We start from the raw sequence: 17,012 nt of genomic DNA, 5'->3' as shown, positions 1-17,012 counted from the left end.
AAAAATTTTAATATAATCAGTACTGTTGCCAAATTTGTACTCCACTTCATAGAAATCGCCATTAAATTCTTTGTTATGTTTCCAGTAATATGCCTTTGTATCATTCATTAGGATGTTAATAGCCGCAGAATTAGTTGCACCTTGATCACATATAGTTGATATAACCTTTAGACCAGTTGAATGTACAGCTTTAATTACTTCACGTATTTGATGAGCCTAATCATTTTTATTTGTCGTGCTTTTGCAAAAAGTATAACAGATAGGCTGTTTAAAATTTTTTACAATACCTCTAACCATGAATACTAGACTGTGATCAGCAAATTGTTGAGTACGACCTGAGTTATTTTCTTCAAAACCATAAATTATCCCCTCGTTACTGTTGTAATGCAAACTGGCACTAAGACTTACTTCATCAAATAAAATACTACAAAACCTGTGTTGAGGTTTCAAACTTTTGACATTTTCTTTTAGTACTTTAATTAATGTTGGGTCTATACCAGTGTTGATGGGCACTGATGTCAACATATTTGTCAATGTTTTTCTACATGGAAGTACAAACATCTTCGCCAACAGCCTATATGATTTAGGACTTTGTTTGTACAACGATAAAGACATCAACTTTTCATTAAGGGTGAAACGTCGTCCTTTAGGTTTCATTTTAGATTCACGAAGTTGTAGCCTGGTAAAAATTTTTGCTGCAGTAGTCATTTGTTGGGATGTTTGGCAATTCATGTGATTGCTAGCAGCTTCAAGTCTTTGCTTGAAAGTACTACACTTTTTATGCTCTCGTTGTAATTGCTTCTGTAGTCGTTTAGCATTGGCATATAGCGATTTACACTTTGGTGTTAGCTTATTGGCTCGAGTTACTCCAATTTTATGTAATATACCTAAATTATAAATACATTGTCAAATTGTTATCATATAATTTATAAATTAAAATTATGTAAATTAAATAAACCCTAGAATGCTAGCTGTTGGAAGTAAAAAATGAGAAACACTATTTGGCACTACTGGTAGGTACCTGGTACATATAATATTTGTAACTATATACTATAATGATTGATATTAAAGTTAAAAAAGCAAATGGTTAGCAATTAAGCCATACAAATATGGTTAGCATTTTAGGTAGGGTAAAACTAAACAATTAAGCAAAGTTAAGTGCAAAAAATATAAATATAATATTAACCAGAGTTTGGTGCTTTTCTGTTACTGCTTGCAATATTGGCATCAATGGAAGGTCTATTTTCATGCATATCAGCTACATAACATTAAAATAAAAAAAGCAAGCATAATTTTTAAGCAAATAAATCATAGATAAAAGCATTTAGAAAAAAAAACTTACAGATTAACTCAGAAGAATTACATTCACTGTTGGCACAATATAGACTGGAAGTATGATCTAACAGAAAGAAAAAACATATAAATATACATAAACTGTTCTGTATTATAGCCTATTATTATTATTTATTTATTTAATAATAATAAAAGGTAAAACACAATTTATATAAAGGCATGTTTAGAATGTAACTTACTCAAATGTTGTATTTCCGAATCATTCAATATACCTATACCAGATATATTCAAGTCATCATTGAATACTGAAACAGCATTTCCAATATTTGGTGAAACATTACTAGCGGCTAAAAAATTGGAATAATGACTATTTGTAAATCATAATTTTTATTAAGGCTGACAAGTTAACTATTTTTGTTTATAACTCGTTAAGTGAAGTAAATTTTGAAAAATGTAAGTTAAGTTTAAGGTTGAAAGTTAAATTTCATTTTTAGTTAACTTGTAAAAGTTAAATGTTAATTGGAAAAAATAATTAACTTATATAACTTAGTTAAATGTAAGTGTTTTGTTAATGCCAAACTTTGGTTTTTATAGCATAATTAATTTAAGAAACTTACATGCTGACTCAAGTTGATTTAGATCTTGAGTTAGGACAGACTGTTCAACATTCACAATTGGTGAAATGACATTATTTACATTAGCTATTAACAAACGATATATATATATATATATCAGTAAGTATAAGTGTTACATTAGTATAGAACAAATTTATAACAAACTTGGGACTGGTTTGAACATCATTAAGTGTGGCAATACATTGTGCTTTAATGTCTTTGTACCAGGACTAAAGTCATTAATACTAAAGTGCAATGAACATATTCTAAATTTTTCATAAATTACACGATGTTGTATATTTTCAAACCGTTCTGATCCTAACGTTGTTAACCATTTTTGGAACATTTCAAAAAATGTTCTAGGATTTGGGAATCGGTGAGAACTCACACCTAAATAAAATACCAAATTAACATAAAATGCCAGGTTAAATTACCTATTATAAACTAGCTATTAAAAGTTACATTAGGTATATAAAGAATGAATTACCTTTTGACGTACAACCAATTACACAACATTTATATGCTGCACGGCCCATTTCCAGTTTTCAATAAGTTGAAATGAAAAAAAAAATTTAACACGATTAAAACGGATGAAAAAACTGTACGACAAAGAAAAAAATAAGAAAGAACACGATGGCGAAAAAATCGGTAAGAACACGATGGCGAAAAAACCGGAAAGAATGCAATGGCGAAAATCAAAAAGACAAAAGCCGAAAAGTAAAAATAAAACATAGAATATGAATTGCGCGCTGGTGGCGATTCTAACGGATGGTGAATGAACTAATTTTAAAGTCTGTAATCAGCCTATAGAGTTAATATATGAATATTAACATAATAATATAATATAATATATTATGAATATTCAAAATTTGAATTAGGTGTTTAAAAATATTATAATGAAAAAAAGCAAGAGTGCACTACAATTTATAAGCCTACGCTTTCAACTACTACAATGGTGAAATACTCATGACTATAGTCATAATGTTATTACTTATTAACCAATACCTATTATATTTCATTTAGTAATGAAAAAAGCATGGAAAGCATGGAAATACTAAAACCACAATAATCAATGGTAGACCGTCGTCTCTTTCTAGGGCCGGTGCAAGCAAATTTTTATATGTAGGCAAAGATGAAAATTGCCGCCTCTTGTTTTATGATTTTTTCTTAAATGCCGCCTCTATATATAAATATAAATTTTGCCGCCATAGGCTTGGGCCTACGTCGCCTACTCCTATAACCAGCCCTGTCTCTTTCTAAACACGTCTGAAGCCGTGAAACATCAATGCTGTATAATGTATTGCTGTTACTAGTGTCCTTATAGTGTCTATAGTTCGTACATGGCACACAATTATGATAATTATTATTAAACAAAAATATTATTTAAATTATATTATATTATTATAGGGAAGTAGCCATTTTAATATTTAATATAATATGTTGTAAAAATTATTTGAACAGTACATTGTTTAATAACACTTGAATACTCATTTTCGGACATTATACATACATATACGATTTTATATTAATTTATGTAATTTTTGTTTTTGATAACATAATAATCATATGTTCAAAATATTATTTTATTATTTCGATTATAATGTCATAACCATATTATATTCAAAATATCATCAAAATAATGCATTATTAACATTATAATAATAATATTTTCAAAATAATATAATATTATTACGTTAATGACATTCTACAAATATTATACAAATAATATTATTGGTAAAATAATTATTTTACATTATATTAATGTTATACAAATGATATTATTTTGCAAAATAATTATTTTACATTATATTAATATATTTTTTTAAATAATATTTTTCTGATGAAAATATGATTTTAATAAAACATTATCATTACGAAAATGCTATCTGGGTTGGAACGTTGTGCTCCAGCATAATTTTGTGTTTCGGTCAAGCCGCATTCATATTATGACACGTTTTCTCGTTAGATTCTGAACGAAGTGATGAATGTATTGATTTTACAATGATGTGTGTTTTTTTTTTTTTTTTTTTTTTTTGTGTCTGTGTACAGCATAACTAGTCGAAATAATGCTCCAATTTCAATCTATGGGGGTGGTTTCCGATGTAAAAGTGAATATCCTTGGTGCATTATAGAGGTAAAAAGTTAACATTTTCCAACAGTTTTCAAAAAAATCGAGAAAAACAAAAAAAAAATGACGGAAAACGGCAATTTTTACGCAAAACCAGTTTTCGACCAAATCGATTTTTTTTTATGGTTGTAATTCAAAAACTAATCACTGAAAATACTTGAAATTTTCACCAAATGTTAATGTCAGTGGTATCTGTATATAGTTAAATTTTCAAAAAATTTTAACTTTTTTTGAGTTATTTATAGACTACTGAAATTTTCGATTTTTTTTGAGAAATTTTTTTTAAAGTGTCGATAAAAAATTTTGGATGACCAAAAAGTTTTGAAAATTTAATACAAGGTTCCTTATGAGTTGTTTTTATTGTAGCTAAAAAAAATTAAAAATCGTTAGTCACAATTTTTTTTTATAAGAGTTTATACTTCAAATTTTTACGAAATCTGTCGAAAACGCGAAAATTTGCAAGTAATTTTGAAGTTGAAAAATCATAAAATTTTTTTCTTTTATAACTAAGTCTTGAAAATTTGGTACAAGGTTCTCCATATATTTTTCTTCAAATATCTGTAAAAAAAACTCTACCGGATTCAGACAAAAAATTTTTATGAGTGTTTGAAATTTAAATTTTTACAAAACCGCGCTAAATAACGGTATAGCCTCAAACGATTTTTGATATTTGTTATAATTCAAAAAGTATAAGTCGTAGATACTTGAAAATTTTACCAGTTATTTAGATTGGCATTTTATTTACTTGATTTAATTTTCAAAATACTTTGAGTTTTTTTGAGCTATTTATAGACAACTGAAATTTTCAATTTTTCTGAAAATTGTTTTTTTATGTGTCGATAAAATCTTTTTGGCCCTATCAAAATACTTGAAAATTTTATACAAAGTTCCTCATATGTTATTCTTATAGTGATTAAAAAATTATAAGAATACATTGGCACAATTTTTTTTTATTAGCATTTGAAGTTCAAATTTTGACGAAAATTCGTCAAAACCATGAATATTTGCAAATTATTTGAAGTTGAAAAATCATAAAATTTTTTGTGTTTATAACTAAGGATTAATAATACAACACTAAGTTTTCCATAAGTTTACCTTCAAGTATCTATAGAGAAAACTCGAAGCATCATTATAGGAAAAATTTTAAGTGCGTTTGAATTTTAAATTTTAACGAAATCGCGTAACGATAACGATTTATCCTCAAACGATTTTAAATATTTGTTATATTATTCAAAAAGTATAAGTCGTAGATACTTGAAAATTTTACCAGTTATTAAGATTAGCGTTTTATTTACGTGATTTAATTTTCAAAATATTTTGACTTTTTTTGAGCTATTTATAGACAACTGAAATTTTCAATTTTTCTGAAAATTGTTTTTTTATGTGTCGATAAAATCTTTTTGGCCCTATCAAAATACTTGAAAATTTAATGCAAAGTTCCTCATAAGTTATTATTATAGTGATTAAAAAATTATAAGAATACATAGGCACAATTTTTTTTTATTAGCATTTGAAGTTCAAATATTGACAAAAATTCGTCAAAACCATGAATACTTGGAAATTATTTTGTAGATATATTTCATAAAAATTTTTGTATAAGTAGCTTAGAGTTGAAAATTTAATACAAGGTTTTTCATAAGTTTAACTTACAATTATTATAAAAGAACTTAAATTTTGTTGTATTCAGGCCATTAAAACATAAGCCACCTTTTTCACCAACCACTAGAAATTATATCCTAGGCTGACAAATCATCTTCGTTCAGAATCGTTTTTCGTATACAATGATAACTATCATTGGATTCAAATTTAACACTCCTATAATATATAATAATGATCTATACGGCACCTAATGTACAGCAGAGCGGTACTCACTTGCCCGCTTTTTTTTTTTTTTTTTTTTTGAAGGATAGATAAAAAAATGTTGGTTGCTAAAAATACTTAAAAATTTAATACAAAATTTCTTATAACTCGTTCTTATTGTAGTTAAAAACAAAATAAAAAATCGTTAGCCATCATATTTTATTTATAAGCGTTTAAAGTTCAAATTTTTACGAGATATGTTAAAATTGTGAAAATTTACAAGTAATTTTATAATTGAAACTTCATAACATTTTTTGTATTTATATCTAAGGTTTGGCAATTCAACATTAAGTTTTCCATAAAATTTTCTTCAAATAGCTATAGAGAAAACTCAAATCGCCATAATAGGAAAATTGTTATGAGCATTTGAATTTTAAATTTTTATGTAATCGCCTAACGATAACTACTTATGCTCAACTAATGACATAAGTGCATTGATTGATAGATCTAAGAATTTACATATTTTTCCATCTAAAGAGCAGTATTTAATGATTTTACGAAGTGTCTCATTATATTTTTTATTTATTTTATTATATTCTTATTATTATAAGTGTACATTATATTTTTCATTCATTTCATTATATTCTTATTATCATAAGTTTACATTATATTTGTATAAATACCAACGTGGTTTCGATTGAAATATGCCCACTTTTCTACACAAGCAAGTCTGATTGTTCATCTATGTTTACTTGTAACTCAATTATTAATTATAAATATTTGATTTATCTTCCTGTGCACTAAACACAATGTTTTAATTGTGATTATTTTTTGAAAATTGGTCTTCGAGTTAGGTTAACTTAGAGTGACTAGTTTTAGAAAAATAACGGAACAATAATTTTTGGTTTAAATACGCTAAAAAAACATACACATTTTAAAAATTTTAATGACATTTTTTATATTTTATAGTTACAATCAAAATATTTCTTAATTACACTACCTTGAAAAATTAAGTTGGTGTCGATTGCTCATCATGTCTTTTATTAACTATTGTGCAGTTACAAATCTATATTATAATACATCAAACATTCTTTAATCCAACCATTATTGTGCCGTAAGTCGTTACTGTACTTTTGCGATCAACTGATCCCGTTTAATAGTTTTGGTTTACGTGTTAACTAATTTTTCAGAATTATAATTGATTTAATGGTAGAACTAGATGGCGATTTCTTGTCATCTATCTATATCACATTAGTGACAGAAAAATGTTGCAATTGCAAACTAACATTTCACTAATGTGTACGGACAGACGACAAAAAATCACCTTCTCGTTCCTACCATCAAATCAATTATAATTTTGAAAAATTAGTCAACTAAAACTATTAAACGGGATCAATTGATTGCAAAATTACAGTAACGACTAACGGAACAATAATGGTTAGATTAAAGAATATTTGATGTATTTTAATACAGATTTGTAACTGCACAATAGTTAATAAAAGACATGATGAGCAATCGACATCAACTTAATTTTTCAAGGTAGCGTAATTAAGAAATATTTTGATTGTAACTATAAAATATAAAAAATGTCATTAAAATCTTTAAAATGTGTATGTTTTTTTAGCATATTTAAACCAAAAATTATTGTTCCGTTTTTTTTTCTAAAACTAGTCACTCTAAGTTAACCCAACTCGAAGGCCAATTTTCAAAATAAACCACAATTAAAACATTGTGTTTAGTGCACAGGAAGATAAAACAAATATTTATAATTAATAATTGAGTTACAAGTAAACATAGATGAACAAGCAGACTTGCTTGTGTAGAAAAGTGAGCATATTTCAATCGAAAACACGTTGGTATTTGTACAAATATTAATGTACGCTTATTTAAAAAAAAAACATTTAAAAAACAGCATTTTTAGCTTCTTCATAACACATTTACCCAGTGCTTGAGCAACATCTTAGCCGCTTGTTTTTTCGCCATCTTTTTATTTTTACCTACACCTTCTGATACAAATGGCCCAGCAGAACATTTTACTGTATAAAAATTTTTCTGATTTTTTGTTAAACCTTTGATGCCTTGTTTATACTCGTACTTCGGTAAGTCCCATGCGCGAGCCTGGCATAATTCTTGTAATGATCCAATATAGTTTATGAATCTTGATAATTGAGTACTACAAACAACACATTGTTGATCGGTCGAGGGTAATTCCGGGTTATTGGAAAGTTGTGCTCCGGCATCATTTTGTGTTTCGGTCAAGCCGCATTCATATGACATGTTTTCTCCACCTATGAAATTTATTGTGTAGATATTATAATATGGTAATTGATCTACCACGAAAAGTATCTTATAATATACTATTGCTTTACCACGTTCAGCCATTATTCCACAAAGTCTGTAGTAAGACGATACTAATTCACCGTTGGCTTCAAATTCACAAAGTTCCGCCATTAAATTCAATATATTAAATGTAATACAACAATACGTCTTAAGCTGAAAATGTATACTATGAAATAATATATATATTATTAATCTGTTTTTTTGGAAACAAACTATTCACATAATGTTACCGTAGAAACAATAAGTATAGGTATAACTATTGGAAATTTTTTACTTTTGACCCCCCAAAGTACAAACTAAATTCACTTTCCTATCCGAAACAGGGTCCACTTTTTAAAATCGGAGCACTTTTACTGCTCCAAAACGTGGTGACAGACACAAAAATAAAATAAAAAAAAAAAAAAACACACATCATTGTAAAATCAACACATTCATCACTTCGTTCAGAATCTAAAATACCAACAAAATTAATCTTTCTAAAAAAACATTATATTCCTATGAAATGAATTCATTTTTTAGAGTTATCTTTAATTTAATTCAAATTATTCAAAAGTAATAAATTACCAATATTTATTAGTATAATATGTATAAAAAAAATAATAACAATATAATATATTATTACTTATTATGTAAAATTATTATTGTATTTACTTATTTACTGAATACCTACCGTGTTATATTTGTATAGTTTTGATAACACTAGGTATGTCATAGCTCGATTCATTGGTTGAAATTGAAATCACATTCTAAAAAACTGAAAAATACTCGTAATAATATTCTAATATAATTAAATATATAACTTTAATATGTAGTTATATTTTAAAATATATTGTTTTCAAACTAACAAATCTTATTAGCATTATGAAGTGTTTACTTTTAGTCATTGACACGCGCTCTAGTAGAAAAAACAATAAATATAAATCCCTTATATCCAAATAAAAATTTACAAACAGATCACGAAACACGTAGATAACATAATATATTCAAATTCGAAAACCATGAAATCAGAAATACATCAATACATTATAATATGTATTATTAACATATTGATCAAGTAAAAAAAATATAATACCTGGTTTTTCAATTATATAGATAGGTACATTATTTTTGAAACAGTTACATCATATCATTTATTACCAAAATAATGATTTTCTTTATCTTGGGTATTTGAATGTAAAAAATTGAAATTTTTTCATTCCTATAGGTAAATAGCTCAAAAATAGTTAAGACAATTAAGAAAATTTTATCATTTAGTAAACATGTACTGTTATTTTTTTTTAAAACCAAAACAATATTAAAAATTGTTATAAATTATAATAATATAATTATGTATTGTTTTCGTCTTAGTTGCGACTGTTACGAGTTTGACCATAAACCTGGCAGCGGTGACATTGTAGAATATCTTTTTTGGGGTAGGCTGGTTTGATTATGACCTTCATGTAGGTCTCCATGAAGTCCAAAAATAAACCTATCTTAGGCTTATAAAATTAGCTTTATAATACATTACAGACGAAATGTATTTTAAATATATGAATTAACCTAGTTTTAATGTAAAATGTTAACTCAAGTAAATTTGGTGCAATTGGACTGTAACCAAAACGAATTATTATTTTTTTTTTTTTTTGGGGGGGGGGGCACAAATGGGCAACCCCTATGTTACCTATATTTATTTTAAAATACATGAAATTCAAAATAAAAATGATCGCATTTTGTATTTCATTTTACATTTTTTGTATATTAAGTACGTATAGTAAAATTTGAGGCCCGATACATTCATGGCTCATCAGGTGGTGCCTTTCAACTCTTGCAGCTGCGGTATAGTTGCGGCACTATTTACTTATATATAAATGATAATATTGATTTTGTATTTTTTAGATCATACTATTTATTTAATTGTTGTTGTGTTCAAGTTGTTATTGTTTTTATCGCTATTTAAATCACCAGTTTAGTAATATCGTCATTATTGAACTTGTATAATATAATAACAATACATACCTATTGTTATAATTTTTTCAAATTTAAAAAACAATTAAAATTAATTTTTACATTTATTCGTTGTTGATACTTTATCAATTTTTTCTATATTTCACGTATTCAGGCAGGTATTACCGAAGATGACAAACAGTGGTCTTTATTGAGTGATCAGAGCCAATTAGGTTAGTATTAATTTAATAATTGCAGTTATTTTCTGGTCCCCATTCGTCGTAGCCGATTCACTAAGAGCTGATAAAGTGCAGAAAAGGTTTCTGAATTATACCGGGTACCGTTTAAAGTTAAAACATATAGTTCATTCACCTCACAATTATCAGCCTATAAATGAAAGGTTCTCTGTCTTATATCTCAGTCATCTAGATGTCAGACCCTTAGTTATAATTTTTTACGTAAAACATAAAAAAAAATTGATTAAGTATCAACAACGTACCTATAAATGTAAAAATGCATTTTAATTGTTTTTGAAATTTGAAAAAATTATAAGAATATGTATTTCGATAATATTTACCCGATTTATTTATAAGAATTGAAAGACAAGAAATTTCACTTTTCTATTATCGAAAAGTAAAAGAAAAATTAATTAAAATTAATGGAGAAATGGCAAAAAAAAATATATATATACAATGAATCAATTTTATTAAAAAATAAAGACAGGTTACAAGCAGTTTTAAAATATCAGAAATACTAAATGGAAAAGAAAACACAGATGAATTACCTGAAAATTTGTGATAAAGTAATCTCATATGTATGAAAAACTGTCCAGTTAACATCGTTGACGTCGAACGTTCGTTTTCAGTGTACAAAAATGTACTCACTTTCAATTAAAAAATATCAAACAATTTTTAATTGTTCAATGCAATTTCCAAAGAAAAATAATATTAAAAGATAACACCAAAGAAAACTGAAACTTTTAACTGTTTTATGTATTAATGCATATAAATACTTATTTTTATACACACTTTATATTTAAAATAAAATAAAATAATTTAATGATATATTCAAGTGTATATAATTTTTTTTATGTATAGTATTTTCGTACATATTTGATGATATTTTAATTTGCGTGTATATTTTTATGATTTTCAATGCAATAAGCCCCAATAAGTCATCATTTTTAGTATAATTAATAATAATTATTATAAAAGGTATATTTAATCCATTTTATGTAACTATTTAACTTTTGAGCAATAGATATCCAGAATATCCAGAATCTTTTGAAACATCTTGATTTTAATTTTTTTTGCTTACTGAATTTATGGAATGAAATATTGACAACAATTAATCGCGTTAATTTAGCTTTACAGAAGAAAAGTTTAACGATTGATAGCGCAACCAAAATGGTTAAAGGTTTAATTTTATCAATACAAACAATGCGAAATGAAGGAATTGATAAGGCAATTGAATTTGGTCAAATTATTGCTAATGATCTCGGTGTTAAAGCAAATTTTTCTGATAAACGAAAGAGAAAAGTAAAAAAATTAGATTTTGAATTAATTGAAGATGATTTGCAAGTTTTATCTCAACAGAACGAATTAAAAAAAGATATTTTTGAAGTGTATGATCGAATTCTTACAGAATTATATAATCGATTTGAAAATATGTCTGAAATTAATGAAAATTTTGGATTTTTGTATGGTAGTAGCCTAATGGACCACTCTATGGAATATATACAAAAATGTGCAGCTGACTTATCTTTAAAATATGAAACTGACTTAAATTCTTCCGATTTTATCTCTGAAATAAAAGATTTTAAATGTCAAGCATTTTCTCTTTTACCTGACTTAAGAGCCGCAACACCATTAGCCTTACTTCAATTAATTACAACATATTCTTTACGTGCTGAATATCCAAATATGGAAACAGCTTTACGCATATTCTTGACTTTACCAATAACTGTGGCGACGTGTGAAAGATCATTCAGTAAGTTAAAGCTCATAAAAAACTATTTAAGGTCTACAATGGGACAAGAACGAATATCCGATATGGCTATTTTATCCATTGAACATACGTTGGTAAATACTTTGGATATAAACGAACTAATTGAAGACTTTGCTGGGAAAAAAGCTAGAAAAATTTCAATTTAAATGTTAGTTATAAGTAAAAGCAATAACCAATATTATGTATTTATATATTTACTTATGCTGTATTATATTATATTTTATTATATATATATATATTAATATTATACTTATGAGTGTTATTATGTTAAGCTTATTATTTTTAAGTGCATTTATATTTTAAAAAGTTATTGGTTTTAATAAAATTAAAAAAAGCTCATATAATTATAAGGAAATAACATTATTTAAATAGTATATATAAACAATATTCAATTTTGAGTTTTTAATAAATAAAAAAAAAATATATATATAAAGGCGCATTTTTGAGTTTCGCCCCGGGTACAATATTTAGTTGCTACGGCACTGGATATCCTCTTATTGTAAAACAGTTTGAATAGTTTAATAGTATAAATAGATAATACCTTAAAAATAATTAACGTGTTTTGAAAATAGTAAAAGTTTTATTTATAAAAAAATAGTCAGGATTGTATATTCTTAAGATTTTTTAACTTTAGAATGAAATACTTAAGAAGAGAATTGTATTACATTTTTAAACCTTAGCTATAGAAATTTGAAATTTAAATAAATTTTTTACCATGCCATTTTTTTTTATCTCTTTAAATTACAAACTAGATTCATTTTGCTATCCAAAATCATCCTCAAAGTTAAAAATCAAAGTATTTAATCAACTAAGTACGTATATTTAAACTTAAAACTAAAATATCTGAAAATAACTATTTGTTTAATATTGTATTATGTTTGATGTATGATTCTTAAAATAACAAGTTACAATTGTTAATTTTAAACAAAATTGGGACCGTCTAAATACTATTATATTCTTAAAATAACAGGAATATTGGTAGGTACTAAAAACAACTTAATTCAATTTTAAAAACAACTAAGTATTTCAACAGTTTTAAAATGATTCCTATTGATTTTAACTGAAACATAAATAAATTACAACAAAACAACAAAGTATCTTAATTTTACTATTTGTTGTATTAGAATCTTTAATACTGAATATCGGTTATTTAAACCAACGCACCATTGTGGTTTCACTTAATAAAAAAGGAAAACAATTATGTATTTTAGTATGTGACATCAGAGTTATAGTAAATGAGTTGATTTAAATACATCCCATTTTTGTGTGTGTATTGGCCATTGAGTACAATTAAACATAAAAAAAACCCACAAATAAAATAAATAAGTTTATGGCTCTGGTCAAAATCTATAATCTCAAACAGTTTTAATGTTTTTTAACCCTAGAACACTTTTACGTGTGCACTCCTTGTGAGTAGACGTACAGTGCCATAACGACCTGCCTTATCTTTGTAATTAAGCTATTCAACATCGTCGTTATCCAAGTAATATGAATATTTTAATTTACTTAATCTACCCACCAATTTAATTTAATTACCAATCTAATCGTTCTACAATGAGTCCATCAGTTAAACCTTCACTATCTCACAGTCATAATATAAATATCAAAAATAACACAAACTCGCCAATACACCCAATTAAAATTGTTAAAAGCAATGACAACTCAAATAATTGGCAAACAGTACCGCAGAGATCACCTACTTCTCCCAGTCCAAAAATACAAAAAACAAACTCCTTTTCAAGCAAAAATCGGTTCTCAGTCCTCACCGACAACGAAAAATCATATGAAAATTCAAATGAAGTCGAAATGCAATCCCAAGAAATCTCAAACGTGCAACCCAAAATACCACCTATATACATAAAAGACAATATCGATTTCTTCGATTTTTGCAAAAAAATTAAACCTTTCACTGACCCCGAAGGGTTTAACACTAAGAGCTCATCATCCGGTTTAAAACTAATGACGTACTCAATAAACGCATATAGACAAATAATCAAATTTCTTGAAAATCAAAATATGAACTTCCACACCTTCCAAACACACGAAGAAAAAGCTTTCCGAGTAGTAATTCGCCACCTTCATCATACCACGCCAACAGCCTACATCAAAGAACAGCTTCATTCTCTCGGTTTCACCACTCGTTTAATTACAAACTGTCTTCAATACAAAACCAAAAACCCACTTCCATTATTTTTTGTGGACCTCGAACCTTCTCCATTAAACCAAAACATCTATAAAGTTGATTCAATTTGCCATACCAAAATTAAAATCGAAGCACCTCATCCAAAAAAAAACCCAGTTCAATGTCTAAGATGTCAAGATTATGGACACACCAGAACTTATTGCCATCACACACCCCGATTTGTAAAATGTGGTGACACTCACCTCTCTACTGATTGCCAAAAAGACTCAAATACTCCAGCAACATGTGCCCTCTGCTATGGGGATCACCCAGCATCATACAAAGGCTGTCCCAAATTCAAACTGCTCCAGAAAGGACGATCTTCAAACAAAACCAACAGGCCAACTGAAACTCAAGACACCTCCACAACTTCAATCAAAACCAACACCTTTCAAGATAATAACTTTCCCCCACTCTGTCAACCCCAATGGAGCACCTCCCAGTCTACCTCAAAACCAAACCTCCCTAATACCCACTCCCACCCTAAAAAAAAACAAAATCCCACAGAACCCTGTGATAACCCAAATACCGATTCCGTTTCATCCCAACTAACTAATTTCCTAGTCCAATTCCAATCCCTAATAAGCCCCCTTATCGCACTACTCACTAAACTCATCGAAACCCTACTAGTTAAATGACAAACTCTTACCCTAACAATTCACCCCTCTCACTCCTACTTTGGAATTCAAATGGCTTACAAAATCATTATCACGACCTCCATCTTTGCCTCAACAGCCGAAACATCGACATTGCACTTATCACCGAAACGCATCTCACTCCTAACAAAACTTTATTCTTCCCAAATTACTCCACTATCCGAACCGATCACCCAGATGGTTCAGCTCACGGCGGAGCAGCAATTTTTATTCGTAACAATATCAAATACAGTATCAGCCCTCCTACTTCTAACCAATCAATTCAAAGTGCAAACATCCAATTGAACATTAACAACACAAACACTACCATTGTAGCTGCATACTTCCCGCCCGCAAATCCAATCAACGAAATCATCTTAAATGACTTCTTTTCTTCTCTCAATAAAAACTTTGTTATAGGAGGCGACTTCAACTCAAAACACCCCCAATGGGGTAACAACACCACTGACACCCGAGGTCGCAACTTACTCAAATTTATAACAAATTCCAACCTACGTACTATCTCACCTCTACATCCCACCTACTGGCCCTCTCACCAAAACCGAAACCCCGATATCCTTGACTTTTTCATAGTTTCAACCCTCCCAACCATCCAACATTCAATTCTAAATATAAACGAACTTTGTTCTGATCATACAGCTGTGTTACTCTCCTTAAATACAACTACCCCCACCAATGTCAAACCTAGCTTAGCTAGAGGTCCCATATCCTGGACAAAATTCAAAGTTATCCTAGATAATAAATATTATTTATAAATATTAATATTGTGTCATAAATATAAAGTATGTTACAGCCTTACAGGTAGATGTTTTAAGTACCTACATTCATGTTCATACTTGTGAAAAAGATTTTAACAATCGCTTTGTTTATGGTTTAAATGGAACGTGGTCTGCGATAAACTGATGAGACATCAGACATCATAAACGCTTATGCTTCATTATTTTGTTTGAGCGCTTGTAAAGACAGAACAAAGACTTAGAGTTTTTGGTGGCGACAGTGCTGTAAGAACTGGGTGTGCAGAGTGTGCATCGCACACGGGCCATAGGCTTCCTACTATATTGCAGAGCCTCAAAAAGAGATTATAATATGGCCACATAGGTCCTCTAGATTTTGGTTTGCACACAGGCCTCGAGTAGTCTAGTTATGGCACTGGGTGGTGTCATGATTGTAGTGTGAGCTCTTCTATATGTCAATTGGAACATACTATGAGCGATTGAAGAGTACAAAACATTCAACTGAAATTTACCTATAATTTAAATCCAACAGGTAATTGTTTGCAAACCTTTTTTGTGCACTTAGTTGTTTTGATGAGAAAATACAACTAAGGGCTAAATTTTTATCATTAACAAGTCTTTTAGGACAGGATGTGGAAACCCTTTGGTCCTGACCATTGGAAGCTTTTTTCTTGTGCTTTAACTGGAAATTAGCTTATTATTACTTGATGGCAGAAGTTTTAGTCCTGAAAACTTTTTTTCTTTAAATCACTATCTTTAAAAAAAATAATTTTGTATTTAATTTTTTAAGTCAACAGTCAAATGAATACATAAGATTCAATGTATTTACATATTCTATTAATAAGAAGTACAAAGAAAAATTTATTTTGTTGGTATATTAATATAATACTTAGTCTTCTCTACCTGAGACATAAATTATTTAAATATATTTAAACAAAGTGTTGATGGTAAAAAGGTTAAGATATATACATAGTCGTAATCTTGGATGAATATCTGGTAAGGGGTTGGAAGATAATAACAAAACTAAAAATCTATCAGGTAAGAAAAAGAGGGAGCGCTTCCCCCTACATAGAGATATTTCTTCTAGTATATAATCAGTGTTTTATCGAGCAATATTATTGATATAATGATTATTAATTATTAAATATGAATGAAAAAAAAAACTATACAACATTAGAATGCATTGTGCTTTAAACTTATAACAAGGGGGGGGGGGAGCACAATCATTTGTCAGTCTCAAATAACTGAGGAGGTAGTTGCTTTCCTAATGACTATAAGAAAAAAAAACAAATTGGCAGTTTTTATGTTCACGTTACTATAATATTAAGTAAAAAA

General features: G+C 28.0%; 3 protein-coding genes across 4 annotated transcripts; 1 reads left to right on the top strand and 2 right to left on the bottom strand.

Annotated features, from left to right (window-relative positions):
* Window positions 1-216: 216 nt before the first annotated feature.
* Window positions 217-2,657, bottom strand: LOC126549288 (uncharacterized). Of its 2 annotated transcripts, XM_050198009.1 has the most exons (7): window positions 2,395-2,657; window positions 2,073-2,297; window positions 1,911-1,994; window positions 1,533-1,640; window positions 1,343-1,399; window positions 1,187-1,258; window positions 217-887 (listed from the first exon to the last, which is right to left on the bottom strand). In XM_050198009.1, exons 1-7 carry the CDS (start codon window positions 2,441-2,443, stop codon window positions 217-219), a joined length of 1,266 nt encoding a protein of 421 aa, XP_050053966.1. In that variant the 5' UTR covers window positions 2,444-2,657. The 2 variants fall into 2 exon arrangements, with proteins under 2 accessions (XP_050053966.1, XP_050053968.1); XM_050198011.1 differs by lacking the exon at window positions 1,187-1,258 and having other exon boundaries at window positions 2,395-2,654.
* A 3,742-nt stretch (window positions 2,658-6,399) lies between these two features.
* LOC126549269 (interferon-inducible double-stranded RNA-dependent protein kinase activator A-like) lies at window positions 6,400-8,377 on the bottom strand. Its single transcript, XM_050197966.1, has 2 exons — window positions 8,205-8,377; window positions 6,400-8,123 (listed from the first exon to the last, which is right to left on the bottom strand). Exons 1-2 carry the CDS (start codon window positions 8,284-8,286, stop codon window positions 7,762-7,764), a joined length of 444 nt encoding a protein of 147 aa, XP_050053923.1. The 5' UTR covers window positions 8,287-8,377; the 3' UTR covers window positions 6,400-7,761.
* A 1,541-nt stretch (window positions 8,378-9,918) lies between these two features.
* Window positions 9,919-12,782, top strand: LOC126549293 (zinc finger MYM-type protein 1-like). The gene has a single exon (XM_050198029.1). It carries the CDS (start codon window positions 11,505-11,507, stop codon window positions 12,249-12,251), a length of 747 nt encoding a protein of 248 aa, XP_050053986.1. The 5' UTR covers window positions 9,919-11,504; the 3' UTR covers window positions 12,252-12,782.
* Window positions 12,783-17,012: the final 4,230 nt, after the last annotated feature.

Source organism: Aphis gossypii, chromosome 1, assembly GCF_020184175.1.
Source record: "Aphis gossypii isolate Hap1 chromosome 1, ASM2018417v2, whole genome shotgun sequence".
Classification (NCBI taxonomy): Eukaryota; Metazoa; Arthropoda; class Insecta; order Hemiptera; family Aphididae; genus Aphis; species Aphis gossypii.
This window is presented reverse-complemented; position numbering and strand designations above follow the sequence as displayed.